General features: G+C 37.8%; 1 protein-coding gene across 2 annotated transcripts in view; it reads right to left on the minus strand.

Moving 5' to 3' along the window:
• FOCAD (focadhesin) overlaps window positions 1-21,912 on the minus strand; it is a 302,861-nt gene that overhangs the window by 216,057 nt on the left and 64,892 nt on the right. For both annotated transcript variants that reach the window (XM_061425184.1, XM_061425185.1), the window contains 3 exons: window positions 13,332-13,433; window positions 6,499-6,703; window positions 2,891-3,097 (listed from right to left, as the gene is read on the minus strand). In XM_061425184.1, coding sequence (XP_061281168.1) covers window positions 2,891-3,097; window positions 6,499-6,703; window positions 13,332-13,433 — 514 coding nt within the window. The remainder of the gene's footprint in view (window positions 1-2,890; window positions 3,098-6,498; window positions 6,704-13,331; window positions 13,434-21,912) is intronic.

Raw genomic sequence — 21,912 nt, forward strand, 5'->3', positions numbered from 1 at the left:
TCAAGTCAGTGATGCCATCCAGCCATCTCATCCTCTGTCGTCCCCTTCTCCTCCTGCCCCCAATCCGTCCCAGCACCAAAGTCTTTTCCAATGAGTCAACTCTTCACATGACGTGGCCAAAGTACTGGAGTTTCAGCTTTAGCATCATTCCTTCCAAAGAAATCCCAGGGCTGATCTCCTTCAGAATGGACTGGTTGAATCTCCTTGCAGTCCAAGGGACTCTCAAGAGTCTTCTCCAACACCACAGTTCAAAAGCATCAATTCTTCGGCACTCAGCCTTCTTCACAGTCCAACTCTCACATCCATACATGACCACTGGAAAAACCATAGCCTTGACTAGATGGACCTTTGCTGGCAAAGTAATGTCTCTGCTTTTGAATATGCTATGTAGGTTGGTCATAACTTTCCTTCCAAGGAGTAAGCATCTTTTAATTTCATGGCTGCCGTCACCATCTGCAGTGATTTTGGAGCCCCAAAAAATAAAGTCTGACACTGTTTCTACTGTTTCCCTATCTATTACCCATGAAGTGATGGTACCTGATGCCATGATCTTCATTTTCTGAATGTTGAGCTTTAAGCCAGCTTTTTCACTCTCCACTTTCACTTTCATCAAGAGGCTCTTTAGTTCCTCTTCACTTTCTGCCATAAGGGTGGTGTCATCTGCATATCTGCGGCTATTGATATTTCTCCCGGCAATCTTGATTCCAGCTTGTGTTTCTTCCAGTCCAGCGTTTCTCATGATGTACTCTGCATACAAGTTAAATAAGCAGGGTGACAATATACAGCCTTGAAGTACTCTTTTTCCTATTTGGAACCAGTCTGTTGTTCCATGTCCAGTTCTAACTGTTGCTTCCTGACCTGCATACAGATTTCTCGGGAGGCAGCTCAGGTGGTCTGGTATTCTCATCTCTTTCAGAATTTTCCACAGTTTCTTGTGATCCACACAGTCAAAGGCTTTGGCATAGTCAATAAAGCAGAAATAGATGTTTTTCTGGAACTCTCTTGCTTTTTCCATGATCCAGCGGATGTTGGCAATTTGATCTCTGGTTCCTCTGCCTTTTCTAAAACCAGCTTGAACATCAGGAACTACACAATCAGAACAACAATTGAATCAACAGATGCAGAATTGGAGAGCCGACTGTAAATTATACATGTATTTTCCACCTCTCAGAGAGTTGGCACCCCTAATTCCCATGTTGTTCAAGGGTCAAATGAATTCTTCCATTGTTTTTCAGTCATTCAGTTGTGTCTGAATTTTTGTTACCTTATGAACTGTAGCATGCCAGTCTTCCCTGTCCTTCACTATCTCCGGAGTTTGCTCAAATTTATATCCAATGAGTCAGTGATGCCATCCAACCATCTCATCCTCTGTAGTCCCCTTCTCTTCCTCCCTCAATCTTTCTGTGCATCAGGGTCTTTTCCAATGAGTCAGCTCTTCGCACCACATGGCCAAATTATTGGAGCTTCAGCATCAGTCCTTCCAATAAATATTCAGGATTGATTTCCTCTAGGATTGACTGGTTTTATCTCCTTGCAGTCCAAGGGACTCTCAAGAGTTTTCTCCAACATCACAAAAAGCATCAATTCTTTGGCACTCAGCCTTCTTTATAGTACAACTCTCACATCCATACATGACCAGCGGAAAAACCATAGCTTTGACTCGATGGACCTTTGTCGGCAAAGTAACATCTCTGCTTTTTAATATGCTGTCTAGGTTTGTCATAGCTTTTCTTCCAAGAAGCAAGCGTCTTTTAATTTCATTTCCTTGGAGCCCCAAAAAATAAAGTCTCTCACTCTTTCCATTGCTTCCCCCACTATTTCCCGTGAAGTAATGGAACTGGATGCCATGATCTTCATTTTTGAATGTTGAGCTTTAAGCCAACTTTTTCACTCTCCTCTTTCACTTTCATCAAGAGGCTTTTTAGTTCTTCTTCACTTTCTGCCATAAGGGTGGTGTCATCTGCATATCTGAGGTTATTGATATTTCTCCCGGCAATCTTGATTTCAACTTGTGCTTCATCCAGCCCAGCATTTCTCATGATGTACTCTCCATATAAGTTAAATAAGCAGGGTGACAATATACAACCTTGATGTACTCCTTTCCCAATTTAGAGCCAGTCCATTGTTCCATGTCCAGTTCTAACAGCTGCTTCTTGACCTGCATACAGGTTTCTTAGGAGGCAGGTCAGGTGGTCTGGTATTCCCATCTCTTAAAGAATTTTCCACAGTGGTTGTAATCCACACAGTCAAAGGCTTTAGCGTAGTCAGTCAGTGAAACAAAAGTAGGTATCTTTCTGGAATTCTCTTGCTTTTTCTATGATCCAACAGATGTTGGCATTTTGATGTCTGGTTCCTCTGCATTTTCTGAATCCAACCTGTACACCTGGAAGTTGTTGGTTCACATACTGTTGAAGCCTCGCTTGGAGTATTTTGAGCATTACATAGGGTGTAGCATGTAAGTGTTGAATATTTGTGTCCTACATGAGTAAATGAAAAACTATCACTGTGGTAGACCCTTAACTGATGCTCCAAACAGTATGTAATGACTCGTTTTTATAATAAATGATAATAGCAGCATTATATTACTGGGCTTCCCTGGTGGCTCAGATGATAAAGAATCTGCCTGCTATGTGGGAGACCCAAGTTCAATCCCTGGTCGGGAAGATCCCCTGGAGAAGGGAATTGCTACCCACTCTAGTTTTCTTGCCTGGAAAATTCCATAGAAAGAGGAGCCCAGCAAACTACAGTCCATGGGGTCACAAAAGTATGATCTAATAGTATTAGATAAAAAAAGCCTTTGATAGGCAATAAAGTAAAAGAGTATACTCACCTTGCTACTAAAAGACCAGTGTAAGTGATAACTGATATTAAAACTTCTTACTATCCTTACCTCCTTTAGAAGTTCAACACTGTGCTCTAAAAGGTGAATTAAAGATGAGCATTCCCCAGTTATGTTTAAGCTGACTTCACAGACACATAGCAGCTGAAGGGTCAGCTGGGTAAGCTGAATTTTCCAGAAAACAGGATAACGCAAAAGGTTTAAGTATACTTCTTCAATAAACAGCATCACTTCTGTTGTCTGTATCAAATCTTTGATCTGAGAAACAATCATTATAGGATATTAAAATAAATACACAAACCAAAGGATAATTTAACTTATACAAGAAGCTTACCAATAAATTATTTTTTCTCTAAACCTATAAAGACTTAAAAGAAATGAAGAAATTTATGTAACTCAAAGACAGTTAAACCATACAACTCTGCCTTCTCCTATTGTCACTAACTGAAACACAATTTGCTACTGTTTTTGTTACTGCTGGCTGGCACAAATTCTTCTCATTTATTTTTCTAACTACTCTCCGTGCAGATTTTAAAAGACAAATTACATGACAGTACCACATGTTGAAGTAAATAAATTAAAGTTGGTTTTGAATCCTTCAAATGAACTTGCCTTTCTATAATTCCAACATAGTTACCTGCAAGAAAAGCGTTAGTATGTTATTCTAATGCACTGCTAAGCCCTCCATCTGCAAGAAATTTGTTCAGACAACCTTAACTGAGAGCAGCATTTCCAAACATGGCAGATGCAGTGAAAGACCATATTCAAATAGTAGAGTGTCTTCTCAACTGGCTAATGTATTAGAGAGGAAGGACTTGAATGCTCTTGAAAATCCCAATTCAATTCAAACCCAGCTGTTCTGATCAAAATTCTGGAGTTAGTACTAAGGATATGGTCCTACTCACAGACACACTGGCATTTCCCAGAGATTACAAACAATGAACCATCTGCTTCAATCAGGAGCCTTGTGTCTGTTAAATTCATCAAGAGGAAAGCCTACAGTTGGCCAGCTGTACCTTTCACCCAGCCGTTACCACCATAGTAACCCCAAAAGACTGTAAGTTATACACAGAAAAATTAATTTCTAACAAATAAAAAGAAAAAAGCTATTAAAAGATCAAGGGGGAGGAGACAGCAGAAAATACTAAGTTATTAAGAAAATATGTGAACAGTTCAGTAGCCAAATTATTTTACTCCTTTGCAAACATATAAAGGAGTATATTTGCAAAGGCAAAAGGCCACCAAGAATTGAAAGGGATTTAAAACAAAGTAAAGCCTCGTGCTTATTTGACAACATACTTCTTTGAGTGCATTTTTTTCTACATACTTAAAATTTTCTATAATAAAAAAAATTTTTCGAGACCGTCTCAGTAACTTCACATTAAAGGCTTTCCAATCTTTAGCATTACCAAAGTTCTTAATAAGATTACTTTGTAAGTAATGGTTTCTCTTTATGTTGAAATAGACCATGTGCAATGAATAATATGTGAGATGACAAGTCACAATTAAAAAGAACGACTGGGACCAAAGTGAGTAGTGAAGCTTAAGGCAGGTAAAAACACAATTCCATAAATACAATATGAAAGAACTGAAGTGAGAAAAAAAGAAATAGGAGTTCCACTGGTCAGCATCTCATTGACTTATGGATCAACAGTGTGATGGCTATTTCTAAGGAAAAACTTATAATTATATGATTGTTTTGAAATGCTCCATATGGATCAGACCACACCTACAGTACTACATTCAGCTCTAAAAAGAACATTTTCTAATAATACATTCTCAACACCAACAGACTATAGAAATTCCCCCAAAGAACAGTTAAAAGTCAAAACCATTTCATGCAGAAAAGTAAAGAAATTGATGAAAAGAAAGAACAGAGGAAGGGAGTAAAGGATTAAAAGGAAGAAAAGGAAGGAAGAAATGTATAGGATAGAATTCAGATAAGCTGTTTAAAAAGCTTATTTCATTTTGTTTTGAGAAGAACAGAGACTAATGGGTAATCTTAGGAAAATGCAGGTCAATTAGAAGTATTTGCTAAAAAAAAGTATATAAAAAACGGTTGCCTTGCAAAATAGCATGCTTCCTATCACTGAAATATTTAATTAGTCATGGGATGGTTGTCTCTTAAAGAGTATAACAAATACATATAATTAGTGGGAAAATGAATTACACCACCAAGATCCCTCCCAGCTCTGCTCTTCATTCCAATAAAACTGATTTGTTAATAATTAAATGTATTTATGTCACTAGTCCCACTAGTTCCAAATGACGGATCTGGATTTTTCTTCTCATCTACCATGACTAAATATATTAACAAGCCACAGATTCCCAGGTGGCACTAGTGGTAAAGAACCTGCCTGTCAATTCAGGAAACCTAAGAGACACAGGTTCCATCCCTGGGTCAGGAAAATCTGCTGGAGGAAGGTAAAGCAACCCATTCCAGTATTCTAGCCTAGAGAATCCCATTGACAGAGCAGCCTGGCGCTATGCTCCATGGGGTCTCAAAGAGTCAGACACGATTGAAGTGACTTAGCATGCATGCACAGATTTCTGAAAATACTTCACAAAACACACTTCTAGAAGTATTTAGGCTTGTTAATATAGGTTGATGACAGTGAAGGCGAACATCTACCAAAGAGCACAGAACAGGGTAATACAAGCATGCTACGGAACAAGTGTATCCTAGTGCTATGTGTTCTGCACATACACTGCTTTATTGGCCACACAAAACAAAAGCTTTGAAAAAGCCACAGGGGAATTCACTTTAATTAACTTTTCTCTGCCTTGATTGCAGCAAAGTCTGATTATGAGTCACAAAAGATTCACTCTAGTCACTCCTTGATAACACAAACTTGAAACAGGTCATCTGTGACCTCAGGTGATCACCTTGAAAAATATTCACAAATTCCCTCCCATTGGCTAAGCAGCATGGAACTCAGATTGTAGGCAAACAACAAACTAGATGGTGAGATGGGATAAATGAATATTATATTCAAATTGCAACAATCTGGCAACTGAAATTAAAAAAAAATCTGTAGTTACAGAGATATTAGCTTAAATTTATCATTCCTCTTAACTCCCTAAGCATTCTGTCCTTACCTCTATTATACAACTTTGTCCATCTACTTTGAATTATAAGAATATATATACCTGTTTTAGCTCCCTTACTAGACTATGGTCTTTCTAAGAATAGGATCCATACAGGTCACCACATACGCTATAAGGAAACTTTTGAAAACTAGAATCTAGCCAGCACTCAGACAGTCAAGCCCCCAGGGCTGTATGTACCCAGAGAGATGTCTTTTTCCAACTTACACAAAAAGGACTTTTTTTTTTTTTTTAACTTATAACACTCTCAGTGTCCAGCACAAGGGGAAACTCAGTTCAAAATTATTTTCCCTGAGGAGTCCTCTTTAAAGTTTTCATTCCTACTAATCCTAAAATGGATTATGTTGATTTGCATTTCTGTGAATTTAGTTAACATTGTATATATCAGAGTGAAATCTAGATTTGTTTCCATTATCATCTCCAAAACCCAGAAAGTGTTTCTAGAGCTGTTTGCCATATCACACAGGTTCTATTTTATGTACTTATTAATTAAGTACAATCAATACTTATTAATTCAGGTGCCATGTTAATGAAAGGAGAAAAGGCCTTACCTGCAAACATGGAACCATGTCACAACACAGTTGTAGTATCTGTTGTTCCAATATTGATGGTTGTTCTTTGTCACAAGGGACCCGGGGTTTAAGTAAGACTTTGAGCAGAGTTAATCGGAGTTTAGCATATTCTTGTAACTGGGGTGGTTCACAATATAGATACCATAGAAATGGCGCCATAATTTGGATACACGAAACTTCAGACCTGCAAGTAAGTCATGTAACGTAGAAGCCAGTCACTGAATTACACAGAGTACCAACAAGGTAAGTGTCAAGCATCAACTTAGAGTTCATGACATGTCATGAACTATGATACCAATGAGTGTACCTTTTTTATCATGACTCTTCTATTCTACCATGACCCACCTAAACTCATGCCAAACAGTTGTTTCTACACTGGGGAGAATGACTTAATACCTGGAGCCCATAAGCCTGATGCCCAGAACTAAGAGGGTCTACTTGCACACTAAAATAGCATCTACAGCTCCAGGACCAGTCTTTAGTGAACATGAGAATCATCTGAGAACCTTTTGAGAATTTTAGACATCAGGATCCATTTTTCCAAGAGTATGATACAAGCATGCAGTTTTGGAAAAGCTCAATAGGTGAGGTAATAGGTAAGGTCCTAAGTAAAATACAAAACAAAACAAAACTCATACAGACATCCAAGAAGATGACCGACAGTTAATATTTACTTGTCAACTTGTCAGCACTTAGGGTGTGCATGTTACTACACTTGGTGCCTTTAAATTCAATCAATCTTTACCACAACCCTACGAAATAAAAATATTATTATCCCATTATGCAGACACAGAAACTGAGGCAGACAGAAGTGAAGTAATTTGCCAAGTCCTCCTAAGTTTTTCCCACTCAAGGGAGGAAGACTTTACAAATCTTTCATATCTATTTAGATTATAATACATCCCTATAACTCCAAGTCCAAAGTCACTAAAATGCCAGAATGACCTTTCAGAGATAAAAATTTGATCATGCCATTAATCAGTTTGACAGAGTTTATGCTTAAGATAAAGTATTCACAAACCCTTCATAATTTGACCTCTATCTTCTAATTTCATTTCTTCTTCCTCTCCACTCTCTGCTGAACTACACTAAATTTAGTTCTGATCATCAGTCAAGTCATCTGGGTTTTCTTCTCACCTGCTATTACATTCATCTGTAATACTCTCCCCTTTCTCCTTTTCCTGATCCTTCCTCTGCCTAATTTCTATCATCTTTCAGTTCTCCCCTTTAAAAGGACTTCCTGAGGGCCTTCCCTGACACACACAGCCTTGGTCAAATCCCCATTGTGTGCTTGCACAGCATAATGATTTTATTGTCATTATTTATTTATATCTCCATCCCCTGCTAGACTATTAGTCAATAAGGGCATGAATCATGGGTTATCTGTTTAATGCTCTATTACCAATAAGAATACACTAGGCCCTCAGAGATGCTCAATCATTAAATTAATTGATTCATTTACACTGTCATAGAGTAGTTTTATAATTAGCATGCATTGATTAAATATCATGATTTTATTTTAATATATTTCATACTTATTATAAATAAGTTATTATTAGATAAGATACAAAGATGAAACAGGCATTATCTATCCTTAAGAAGCATGTAGTCTAACAGGGACCATCAGCTCTGTTACTGGACTAGAGAATACAAAGTGAAAAAGGTGCTAAAAGAAAGGTATAAGGTGCAATACTTAATGGAGGAAACGGTATTTAAATCATGACTGATGACATTAATTTTATAATGCTATACATTCCACAGCAATGTGATTTCAAAACACCATTAATACTAATAAAAAGTTAAAAGTTACCAAATTGATAAGATTTAACCTAGTCTTCATTCATTTATTTGCTTCACAAAATTTACTAAGCTCCTACAGATATCTTCACTCTTCTACGTGCTAGAAACAAAATTAAACACATGCTCTGACAGAGCTCATCATCTGGAGGAAGTTTTTTTTTTTTTTCCCTCATCAGCATCAATACTTACACAATCTATAAAAAAAAAAACAAAAGGACTTGTGAGTTCATAATTATTAATGAAACATTAATAATTGTCTTTATCACAATACCTACTATAGGAAACTAAAAAAAGTTTCATATAGATCAAGCAAGTAGATGATGTATATATGGATTAGACTATGAAACAGAAAAGAGACTTAAAATACATTGTTCCCCCATCTCTCTCCAATAATATACTCCCCAAAGAATAAATACTAGCCAGGTGGTAAACAACAGTTATAACTGGACATGGAACAACAGACTGGTTCCAAATAGGAAAAGGAGTTCGTCAAGGCTGTATATTGTCACCCTGCTTATTTAACTTATATGCAGAGTACATCATGAGAAACGCTGGGCTGGAAGAAGCACAAGCTGGAATCAAGATTGCCAGGAGAAATATCAATAACCTCAGATATGCAGATGTCACCACCCTTATGGAAGAAAGTGAAGAAGAACTAAAGAGCCTCTTGATGAAAGTGAAAGAGGAGAGTGAAAAATTTGGCTTAAAGCTCAACATTCAGAAAACTAAGATCATGGTGCCCGGCCCCAGCACTTCATGGCAAATAGATGGGAAAACAGCGGAAACAGTGGCTGACTTTATTTTTGGGGGCTCCAAAATCACTGCAGATGGTGATTGCAGCCATGAAATTAAAAGATGCTTACTCCTTAGAAGGAAAGTTATGAACAACCTAGACAGCATATTCAAAAGCAGAGACATTACTTTGCCAACAAAGGTTTCTCTAGTCAAGGCTATGGTTTTTCCAGTGGTCATGTATGGATGCGAGAGTTGGATTGTGAAGAAGGCTGAGCACCGAAGAATTGATGCTTTTGAATTGTGGTGTTGGAGAAGACTCTTGAGTCCCTTGGACTGCAAGGAGATCCAACCAGTCCATCCTAAAGGAAATCAGTCCTGAGTGTTCATTGGAAGGAGTGATGTTGAAGCTGAAACTCCAATACTTTGGCCACCTGATGTGAAGAGCTAACTCATTGGAAAAGACCCTGATGCAGGGAAAGATTGAAGGCGTGAGGAGAAGGGCATGACAGAGGATGAGATGGTTGGATGGCATCACCGACTCAATGGTCATGAGTTTGAGTAAACTCTGGAAGTTGGTGATGGACAGGGAGGCCTGGCATGCTGCAATCCATGGGGTCTCAAAGAGTCAGACACGACTGAGCAACTGAACTGAACTGAACTGAAGTGATGTGCGATCTGATGATTAACTATCAATGCTGTGGAGTATGAAATCAACTGGTCTTAAGGAGGAAAGGAAAATAGATAACCTGAAATCCCAAAGTGACTAAGAATGTTTTAAAATGTAACCCATTGTGCATGTTTACAAACAAGGCTTTCACATGTATGTTCAACAAGGAGGGAGAAATAGTGGGAAAAGACTTGGAATAAGAGTCAAAAGACTGAGGCTTAGGGCCCAACTCTGCCAACTGACTAGCCACGTGACCTTGAGCAAATCATTCAGTGTTGCTCTCCTTAGTTCCCTCTCTAAAAAACTATGTGTTAGCCTAGTTAATCTTGACAAAGCCACACTTAAAGTCCATGTGTGTTAGTTGCTCAGTCATGCCCGACTCTTTACAACCCCATGGACTATATAGCTCGACAGACTCCTCTGTCCATGGGATTCTCCAGGCAAGAATCCTGGAGTGGGCTGCCATTTCCTTCTCCAAAACACCATGACATCCTTGTCAATTTACCCAATTCTTAGTTCTATAGAGATGAAATCTTGACATCAGAGGCCTTCTACAAATGAGTGCAGAATTTAACTAAAGAATCACGTCCCCAAAAATCTAGCATGAAGATACACTGCTATTTCAGGACATCTACATTCTATTAAAAATGAAACCAAACAGCTATTCTAACCAACAATTCCTAAGATAGAAAGGTCTAGGAATACTAGCTATCATCACAATATTTTGCCTCCTTCCTGTAGTTGTGAATCACCATTTATATTCTTACTAAATTACCAAATTTCCTTCATTATCTTCTAAATGTAAAAACTACTAATCTAACTCACTCTAAAATTAAATCTCAGGAAACTAACAGTCTGCTGAAAATGCAACCAAAATTATCAATTTCATCCTGCAAAAAATAGTCTCATGGTGCAAAAGTAGAAATGAGACAACTGAAATTCTTTGCAAAAAAATATAAAATTACTTAGAACTTCTAAAAAGCTCTAGATAGCATACTGTAACACCTCAGAATGCAAATGAAAGGATTAAGTCATTAAAAGCTTATCAGTAAATAAATCAAAATCAAAAAATAATCTTTTCTCCTTATGAACATCTGGACATTATCATTAGAACTACTTCCAAATTCCAAAATAATACTCCTTTGACATAAAAACAACTAAAATGTAATTTAATTATTTGCTAACTGAAGCATGAGACAAGTGAGATATTTGTAAGGATTACCCTAAAAAGAAGCTTAATAACAGATTTGGCACATAAGCAGCACATCTTTTATAAAATATCCCAATCTATTTAACAAGAAAAATTTCATTAAACATCTGTTTATAAATTTGTTAATTTTGCTTTCTGACATGGATGAACAAAGACTTTTTTAGTAAATATTAATATCTTATCTTTGAAAATGCAGTCATGGGTGAGGGAAGAGAAGATGATAATGTTTATTTTAAGATATTTATTCAATTGTTACACAGATTTTTCTCACTGGCAGATTCCAAGCTTCTCTGTATCTCTTTAAAGCTTCTTCTGACAGTATATCCTACCTGGAAATTCTATCTAAAATTGAAGTTAAAGACTCCAAAATGGAATTCTAATAAATTTTATCTATAGGATATTCTAAGACCTTCAAGAAGAAGAACACATGAATATAGCTAGTGTGGTAAATGTAGCTCAAGCATTGGACTACATGGTCAATGGTACTATCCTATCATGACCTAGTATAGAAGTACTAAGTAAGCAGTTAGATATTATATTTTAGGAGCCACTTTACAACCCACTGCCTGGGCCCCACCAATCTAGGAGCCTCCTGTGTAATACATATATACTTTGAACATTTGTAAGCACCTAAACTGTCCCAGGCATTGTTTTTTTGTTTTTTTTTTTAGGCACTGTTAACATAAAGAATACTAAGACACAGTTCCTGCCCTCAAGAAAGTTTCAGTTAATGGAGGATAATAATTATAAGACAATGTAATAAATATAATGATGTCAGAAATCACAACTAAAGTTATTAATTTAGCTTGTGATAAGTAAACACTTCCTGGGAGAGACAATACCTAAAAAGAGATTTAAAATAGAGAAAGTAATCAAGAAAGGGCTAGTTAGACAAGGGATGGCACCCCACTCCAGTACTCTTGCCTGGAAAATCCCATGGATGGAAGAGCCTGGTGGGCTGCAGTCCATGGGGTCACTAAGAGTCAAACACGACTGAGCGACTTCACTTTCACTTTTCACTTTCATGCATTGGAGAAGGAAGTGGCAATCCACTCCAGTGTTCTTGCCTGGAGAATCCCAGGGACAGGGGGAGCCTGGCGGGCTGCCATCTATGGGGTCACACAGAGTCAGACACGACTGAAGCGACTTAGCAGCAGCAGTGATGAGATTCAAGACAGTAATGTAGAAATTAATAAGCAAAAGAAGAGGCAAGGGAATAGCACTTCTTGCTGTGTGGAACCAAAGCAAGTCACTGTATTGCTGAATATGGAATTCATAAATCATGAGATAAAGAAAGGAGAAAATAAAATTGGTGAAACCGATCATACACAGAGCCTAGTATATGACATAACAGATCTCATCCTGTAGCCTAGGGATTTTTCAGCTAGTCCGGAGACCAAACTATTGTTTTCCAATAGAAAGCTGCTGTGAGATATCAACACATTATTAAAAAAAAAAAAAAGAAGAAGAAAACAGTGTATAAAAACAGAGCTGGGACTTCCCTGGCTGTCCAGTGGTTAAGACCTCACTTTTGAATGCAGGAGATATGTGTTCAATCCTGGTCAGAGTGCTAAGATCCCACATGCATTATGGCCAAAAACCCAAAACATAAAACAGAAGCAGTATTGTTACAAATTCAAGAAAGACTTTAAAAATGGTCCACATCAAATTAAAAAACAAAAACAAAACTTAAAATAAAAAAAGCTGAAGCAGTGTGAGGGTGTTTCCGTGTTTAGCCTCTACATGTGCAAGTCCAGTTTGAAAATCACAGTGATGGTGACCTAAGCTAGGCAGTGATACAAAGATCTGCTCTCCCGATACGTCACCCTGATGGATGGTTTAGAGAATGGCCTTGAGCAGGATGAGATGGAAGGCAGAGCTGCCAGTTAAGAACAGGTGGCAACAGTCACAGCAAGAGATGACCACCTGAGCTAATGCCATGGTAACAGAATGGGAGAAAGCTTTGAAGACCATCAGAAGGCAGAAAGCCTTGGTGAAGCTAAACTAACGGCACATATGGTGGTCATCTGGTCCCAGTCGGCAATCCTGTTTAATCCCAACTGGCACTGGTTTCTAATGGAGAGATTAACTCACTAATCAATTTCCAGCAGGAAGACCTGTCATCCATATGTACTATGTAGTAGCTTACTGAATATTTCCAATCAACCTTCCCAACTATCCAATGCTTAGCTTCTTTAACAGTAGCTATTCTCATGGTCAATATTTCAACAATCAATAAAACGGGTAGGATTTTTTTCTCTCAAATAGAAAACAGAAAACTATATCCTGCTCTAAGACATTTCTGCAGGAGAAAACATTACAATCAAAGCAGCTTAAAAGAAAAACTCTAAAATTAGCATATACTATTCCATCTCCCTAATTTATTTTATTTTATATTACCTTTCAAGGCATTGTTGGAAAAAAGCTGTCAGCTGCTGCAAAATGACTGGCCAGCAATCAGGTCTGTGCTCAAGAACAGTGATCAAAGGCTGAGGATGGTTTCTGAAAAACACACAAAGTAACACTGGAAGCTGTCATTTCAGGATATACATTTTTAATATCCAAATATAACAAGAGAAAAAGCCATTGACATCTAGAAACTTTTTTCCAGGATTCACAGTTGTCACAGAATCCTCATTTGCTGCATTTGTTGCAGAGTTGGCTCATTAGAACTATTTTTTTTTTAATTTGTTTTCCAGAAAAAAGAACCTGAGTCTTAGAGATCCAAATTTGACAGCAGTCTTTGTTATCTAATAGCTCTATGACTTTGGCCAAGCTCCTCAATCCAGTACCTCTCTCATTATCCACTCCCTTGATTCCCTGATTCTTGGAAATCTCCTCTTCCTGCTGATGAATCTCTTTCCAGACCTGAAAGATACCATCTCCTCTAACACTGTCCCAACCTATAAGCACCATCTCTCTGCCTCTGTGGGGCTTCACTGGTGGCTCAGCGGTAAAGAATACACCTGTAAAGCAGGAAACGTGGGCTTGATCCCTGGGTCAGGAAGATCCCCTGGTAAAGGGGATGGCAACCCACTCCAGTATTCTTGCCTGGGAAATTCCATGGACAGAGAAGCCTGGCAGGCTACAGTCCATGGAGTCGCAAAGAGTCTGACACAAATGAACAATTAAACAACAGCTCTGTCTCTGTTCCCATTTACCCCCATTCTTCTCAATATCTAGCTCTGTGTTCCCCCAATATACTTTAGGTAAGGGAAAAAGAAAATATTTCTCCCATCTCAAGTAACAAACTCTGCAAATTATAAATTCTGAAAATTTCTATTGAACAAGGACAAATCTTTTTATCTGGGCTCCATCAATCAAGATACCAAAAAGACTATAGAAAAGATCTGAAATGTGAAGGATTCTCAAATAATGGGGTTAAAAAAAGAAAAGGAAAAAAGACAAACAAATTATTCTAAGTAGTACAAAAAAGTCTACTGGAAATTATAAATTCATTAGCTCTTTAAACTATGAAGTACTACACAAAGAATCTTCAGTTATTAGTGACGTGGCTTTTTCCTCCAAGAAAAAATTTTTAATTAAAAATGCTGCTGCTGCTGCTGCTAAGTTGCTTCAGTCGTGTCCGACTCTGTGCGACCCCACAGACAGCAGCCCATCAGGCTCCCCCATCCCTGGGATTCTCCAGGCAAGAACACTGGAGTGGGTTGCCATTTCCTTCTCCAATGCATGAAAGTGAAAAGTGAAAGTGAAGTCGCTCAGTCGTGTCTGACTCTTATCGACCCCATGGACTGCAGCCCACCAGGCTCCTCTGTCCATGCCATTGCCTTCTCCAATTAAAAATGCTACTTATTTTTTTAATGAAGTATAGCTGATTTACAATATTGTGTTAGTTTCAGGTATACAAAAAATGATTCAGTTATACCTACATATATACAAATTCTTTTTTTATTCTTTTCCATTATAGTTTATTATAAGATATTGAACATCGTTTCCCATGCTATTCAGTAAATCCTACTGTTTATCTATTTTATATATAGTAATATGCATCTATTAATCCCATACTCCCAATTTATCCCTCCCTTATCCTTTCCTGTTTGTCAACCATAGTTTGTTTTCTGTGTCTGTGAAAATACTTCTGTTTTGTACATAAGTTCATTAGTACTATTTTTTAGATTTCACATATAAGTGATATCATATAATATTTGTCTTTCTGACTTCATTTATAGAACAATCTCTAGGTTGATCAATGGTGCTGCAAATGGTATTATTTCACTCTTTTTTTATTCTGTTTTTAACTTTTTATCTTACATTGCAGAATAGTTTATTAAGAATATTTTGGTAGTTTCAGGTGTACAGCAAAGTGATTCAGTTATATATATATATATACATGTGTCTATTTTCTCAAATTAAAAAAAATTTTTTAAATGCTGTTTGAAAGAAATTCACACCATATAGATGCATCTATCTTTTTTACATAAAAAGAATTATATACATAATTTTAATTCAATAATACAGCACTAGAAATGTTTAAAAAAAATAAAGAAAAAGATCAGACCATCAGTCACACTCAAATGATTTTTTAAAACTGCCTTCTTGGTGGTTCTCAAAACGTGATCGCCTTCCCAGCAATATCAGCATCACCTGGGAACTTGTTAGAAATGAAAATAAATTCTCAGGCCTCAGCCAGACCTAATAAACAGCTCTCCAGACAATTCTGATGCACTGCTATAAAGCAGTGCTACTCAGCCCGGTTGTGAGCTAGATTCATCTGTGGAGCTCTTTTTAAAATACGAGTGCCCAGGCTTCAGTTATACCGGGGTTGCTAGGAGTGGAGCCCATGCACTAGTAATTTTAAAAAATTCTTCTAGCAATTCTGATGTGTTGCCAGAGTTGAAAATTGGTACAAGTTAAAAACCACATAAGAGGGAGGTTTGTAGTTGGGAAGTTTTCTGATTTTTTTTTTTTTCTCTCTCTTAAACAGAAAATTATGGCAGATACTTCACACTGAAACACTCATGTTAAACACCTCTCTGACACTACTACACAGTTTCTGGATATTATAACACCATCTCTCTATTCTCTCCTCAACCTACCTAATCTATCAGCCACTAACTTCAAATGCTGGCAAGCTCCTGTTTGTTAAAGCACAGGCTATTTCTGAGTGATCAGATTATTGCCATTGCTAAAGGACTGCTCCAAGCAACTCTATGCCAAAACTTAAAAATCCTATCGAAATCACATTTCCAAATTCCAAACTCCTTGGCAGTTAATCCTATCTAGAATCTGCTTCTACCCTAGTTGTTACAGATATTCAGAAAATAAATGCTACAAATCCTAAAAGCCTCTCAGGTATGTCACATCATCCGAACTTGTTAGATTACAAATTCAGTAGGTCATGTTTGAGCAAACATGAATGAAAAGGAAAGAACAGCAACTGTTATTAATTTTAGCTATGAGTTTTCCTTCTGACAAACACCATACTGAAATGAGGAGCATCAGATATGACCACCCACTAGTCCTCCAGCTAATGATGGCATTTATGACTATTTAAGAGGAAAATCCAAGAAGATACTATGTAGCTTCTGTGTGATCATAAAACACTTAAACGCTTTTCAATACTCTTCCCTTATGTCACCTCCTACCTCTTCCCACTTCTCATGTTTCCTCCTCCAAAAAGCTGTTAAGAATCTACCTCCTTTATAGAGACTCACAGACTTAAGACAAAAACTTATGGTTGCTGGGTGGAAGGAAGTGGGGAAGGGATAGTCAGGGAGTTTGGGATGGACATGTACACACTCCTGCATTTAAAATGGATAACCAGCATGTGGGTACAGAACATGGAACTCTGTTCAATGTTATGTGGCAACCTGGATGGGAGGGGAGTTAGGGTAAAATGGATACATAGGTATGGCTGAGTCCTTTTGATGTTCACCTGAAATTATCACAACATTGTTTGTTAACTGACTATACCCCCCAAAAATAAAAAGGTTTTAAAATTTTTTTTTAATCTTTTTTAAAAACTATAAAGAATGTATCTTCTTTTTTAAACAGTTTTTTTTGGTCCAAATTAAATCATATCACCAGAAGTAAAAGATAATAATTTAAATTAGATTAGAAATGATGCATATACTAGCAAACAACTCTATCATACTTTATAAATAGCTTCTACTTTACTGGGATTGTGGGACCCACTGTAACTTTGTTGTATGACTAACTGTGTTGGAGGCTCGTTCTGCTAGCTTTTGGGTTCAGCAAATTCTATTCAATATCTCAGACTTAAACTCTAAAGATGAAATTATGTAGAATATAGAACAGGGATTATCCAAATTAATTACTGACTTGTGTTGCTGTTGAGTCACTAAGTCGTGTCTAACTCTTTGCAACCCCATGGACTGTAGTTTGCCAGGCTCCTCAGTCCATGAGATTTCCCAGGCAAGAATACTGGAGTGAGTTGCCATTTCCTCCTCCAGGGGATCTTCCTGGTACAGGGATCAAACTCTTTGTCTCGTGCATTGGCAGGCGGATTCTGGACCACTGAGCCACCAGGGGAAGCTGAATCACTGACTTAGACATCTGGAAAATTAATTTTTCCAGATAATTAATTATGTCAGATCTGAGTGAAAATTTGTAGGAATAATATACAATATCGATTCCAAGAAATTAAAAACCTTGACAGGGAAAGGAAGTCCAAATTAAGAACACTGAATATTACTGCTGATTAACATTGATTACCATTATACTATTTCAACTTGGTACAACTAAGCTAAAATCAATTATAATTGCCAAAATTTTGTTCTAATACTTTGAATATAATGAAAAGAGCTAAGGTTTCCCTTGTGAATCACTACAATGGCATATGAATGCACCTATAAAATAATACATAAAGCTTTATGGTTCATAGAATGGACATAGTTTTTAATTCAATCTACTTTATTGTGCAGTTGCCATACATAAAGTTTTCTCAGTCTGGCTATACTGATATTTGGAGTCAGATAATTCTTTGGCATAGGGGTTGTTCAATATACCATGGGATATTCAGCAGCATTCCTGGCCTCTACCCACTGGATGCTAATAGCTTTCAGTCTAGTTAAATGACAATCAAAAATGTCTCTCAGATCAGATCAGATCAGATCAGTCGCTCAGTCATGTCTGACTTTTGCGACCCCATGAATCGCAGCATGCCGCCAGGCCTCCCTGTCCATCACCAACTCCCGGAGTTCATTCAGGCTCACGTCCATTGAGTCCGTGATGCCATCCAGCCATCTCATCCTCTGTCGTCCCCTTCTCCTCCTGCCCCCAATCCTTCCAGCATCAGAGTCTTTTCCAATGAGTCAACTCTTCACATGAGGTGGCCAAAGTACTGGAGCTTCAGCTTTAGCATCATTCCTTCCAAAGAAATCCCAGGGCTGATCTCCTTCAGAATGGACCGGTTGGATCTCCTTGCAGTCCAAGGGACTCTCAAGAATCTTCTCCAACACCACAGTTCAAAAGCATCAATTCTTCGGCACTCAGCCTTCTTCACAATCCAACTCTCGCATCCATACATGACCACAGGAAAAACCATAGCCTTGACTAGAGGAACCTTTGTTGGCAAAGTAATGTCTCTGCTTTTGAATATGCTATCTAGCTTTGTCATAACTTTCCTTCCAAGAAGTAAGCATCTTTTAATTTCATGGCTGCAGTCACCATCTGTAGTGATTTTGGAGCTCAGAAAAATAAAGTCTGACACTGTTTCCACTGTTTCTCCATCTATTTCCCATGAAGTGATGGGACAGGATGCCATGATCTTCGTTTTCTAAATGTTGAGCTTTAAGCCAACTTTTTCACTCTCTACTTTCACTTTCATCAAGAGGCTTCTGAGTTCCTCTTCACTTTCTGCCATAAGGGTGGTATCATCTGCATATCTGAGGTTATTGATATTTCTCCCTGCAATCTTGATTCCAGCTTGTGTTTCTTCCAGTCCAGCATTTCTCATGATGTACTCTGCATATAAGTTAAATAAACAGGGTGACAATATACAGCCTGGACGAACTCCTTTTCCTATTTGGAACCAGTCTGTTGTTCCATGTCCAGTTCTAACTGTTACTTCCTGACCTGCATACAAATTTCTCAAGAGGCAGATCAGGTGGTCTGGTATTCCCATCTCCTTCAGAATTTTCCAGTTTATTGTGATCCACACAGTCAAAGGCTTTGGCATATTTGGAAAACTCAGCAGTGGCCACAGGACTGGAAAAGGTCAGTTTTCATTCCAATCCCAAAGAAAGGCAATGCCAAAGAATGCTCAAACTACCGCACAATTGCACTCATCTCACACGCTAGTAAAGTAATGCTCAAAATTCTCCAGCCAGGCGTCAGCGATATGTGAACCGTGAACTTCCTGATGTTCAAGCTGGTTTCAGAAAAGGCAGAGGAACCAGAGATCATATTGCCAACATCCGCTGGATCATCGAAAAAGCAAGAGAGTTCCAGAAAAGCATCTATTTCTGCTTTATTGACTATGCCAAAGCCTTTGTGTGGATCACAATAAACTGTGGAAAATTCTGAAGGACATTACCAAATGTCCCCTGGGTCCACAATTGCCCCTGGTTAAGAACCACTGAACTAGGTAAAATGGCAAGCACTGTGCAAAGTATAAAACTAACTCAAACGTGGTACTAGCCCTGAGCTATTCAAAAAGACAATGATTCCACCATTATCCTTCTTTACTGAGCCAAAAGCAATCAATCAATCATGTCCAAAATTTGAAGTTTCTTATGGAAAATTTGTGGAGAAAGTAATGGCACCCCACTCCAGTACTCTTGCTTGGAAAATCCATGGATGGAGGAGCCTAGTACGCTGCAGTCCATGGGGTTGCAAAGAGTCGGACACAACTGAGCGACTTCACTTTCACTTTTCACTTTCATGCACTGGAGAAGGAAATGGCAACTCACTCCAGTGTTCTTGCCTGGAGAATCCCAGGGATGGGGGAGCCTGGCAGGCTGCCGTCTATTGGGTTGCACAGAGTCAGACACGACTGAAGCGATTTAGCAGCATGGAAATATAGTCATCCAATAATAACATTAGGTACACAAAGGTAATGGTACAGTAGAAAATAGAAGACTTAAAATGGAAAACAAATGTACAATTATTCCTTGCAAAAAACAGAAGCATGTTCCAAAATAAACAAACAGTATTAAATATTATGCATGCTGATCTGGGTATGATAGAAAATAGGGTTAATTTCCTATTTAAAATACTATAATTAGCACATTTAAAATGTCCTAAGGCTAAGTATAGTTTACTCTTCATATAGTTAAGATTGATTCTTAAATTTATAGATTATTCAAGATTTTTCTTTCCTTTCTTCTCACTGCTTATTAGCCATTCCATTTCTTCCAAGTACCTCTGAGAAAGGTCAAGGTAAATCTACAATTCAAACTTTACTCGTCATTAGAAGCACTGTTGAGGAATAAAAAAAATGTGATTCAAAAGAACATCAAAACAAAACCTGGGTTATGCCTTAAAATGTCAGTTATCCCCCAAACTAGTAGTCAAGTCATAAAGAGTAATTTGACTACAACACTTTATTCAAAATGATAGATAGGATGCACATACAATCATCCTGATCACTTGAAAAGCTAACACTGGCAGACAATAAGTTCTATACAACTTTGGAAAGCAAACACAAATGTGGGGCACTGAAGTCATTATTTACATAAGCAGTGCCTACATAGCATCATCCGAATCATTTACTGTTATGCTGCCACATCCACGTCTCAGAAACAAAAACCAGAAATGGCGAAGTGATGTGAAACAGTGTATGGGACACACTGAATTAAAGGAAAGAATCAAGCATTCCAAATTCACCTTCTGTCTCTGCAACACATTGTGTGATCTCAAGCAAGAGAATTAACCTCTCTTGCTTGGGCAAGAGTTTCTTCAGCTGTAAAATGAGGAAACCAGACTAAGTACCTTCCAGGGCTAAAGTTCTATAACCCAAGTCACCCATTAAAGCTCTAACCTTTGAATTGCTCAAGATCAGAGGTGGATGGCTCTCAACTATTAATAATTCTATGCCAAGTTTAAACAGCTCTAAGGTCAACATCTAATAAAACCTAAGGCCTCAAAACAGTGGTCTCCTATTTTTATCTCAAATAAATAAATCACCCTATATTTTTCATTTCAGAGAGAAATGCAGTACTGTATCCAGAATAAGCCCACAGAAAATTTCAAATCAGGGTTTCCTAACTCTTAAGACATACATCCAATAGGCTCTGCTTTCTTCTTAAAAGAGGGTAACATTGTTTGTAAAGATTGAAGTCAATACAAAACAGGCAACCAGGTCACCCTTCATTGGCCTCCGGTGCCTCTAATTTCTCCTTCACTCTGTGGTTTTTAATATTTCTGTTGTTTTCCTGCCACAGATGAGCCAATTTGTTGTATGTTCTTTGGCACGTGCCCATTTCATAATTTGTAAATGTTTTAACTGCCATTTTAAGTAAAGCATTCAACACAGTACCTAACACAAAGAATACTTTGTAAATGTGGTTCTATTATGATTATCATGCAGATAAATTTGATTCTTAAACTAGAGCATAAGCAGCTTGAAAGCTGGGTCTCTATCTTCTTATTCTTATGCTTCCCTTTCAGTGCCTAATGCACATTTTAAATAAATGTAAAAAACACACACTTTTCCCAAAGTACCTTTTTAAACTCTCTGAATGGATCATGAAAAACCAACATCACAACCCCTCTAAGTACACTGTTTCAAAGTTAACAACATTCAGAGGCAAAAAAAAAAAAAAAAAACAGAAGAAGCAGGCAGAGTTCCTACCCAATACTTCAGGACTCCCTACCCTTTAATAACATTGTCAACAACACAGAGCAGTGCATGCATCTTAGCAGACTGGAGTGCGGGAAGCAATAAATGAAAAATTCGTGGTTCCACTAGACTAGCACAGAGACAACGATAAAATAAGGTATGTAACTAGATTCACCTTTCCAAGTATAAATGCATCAATCTTAATAGAAAAGAAAG

This window comes from Bos javanicus, chromosome 8, assembly GCF_032452875.1.
Source record: "Bos javanicus breed banteng chromosome 8, ARS-OSU_banteng_1.0, whole genome shotgun sequence".
NCBI lineage: Eukaryota > Metazoa > Chordata > Mammalia > Artiodactyla > Bovidae > Bos > Bos javanicus.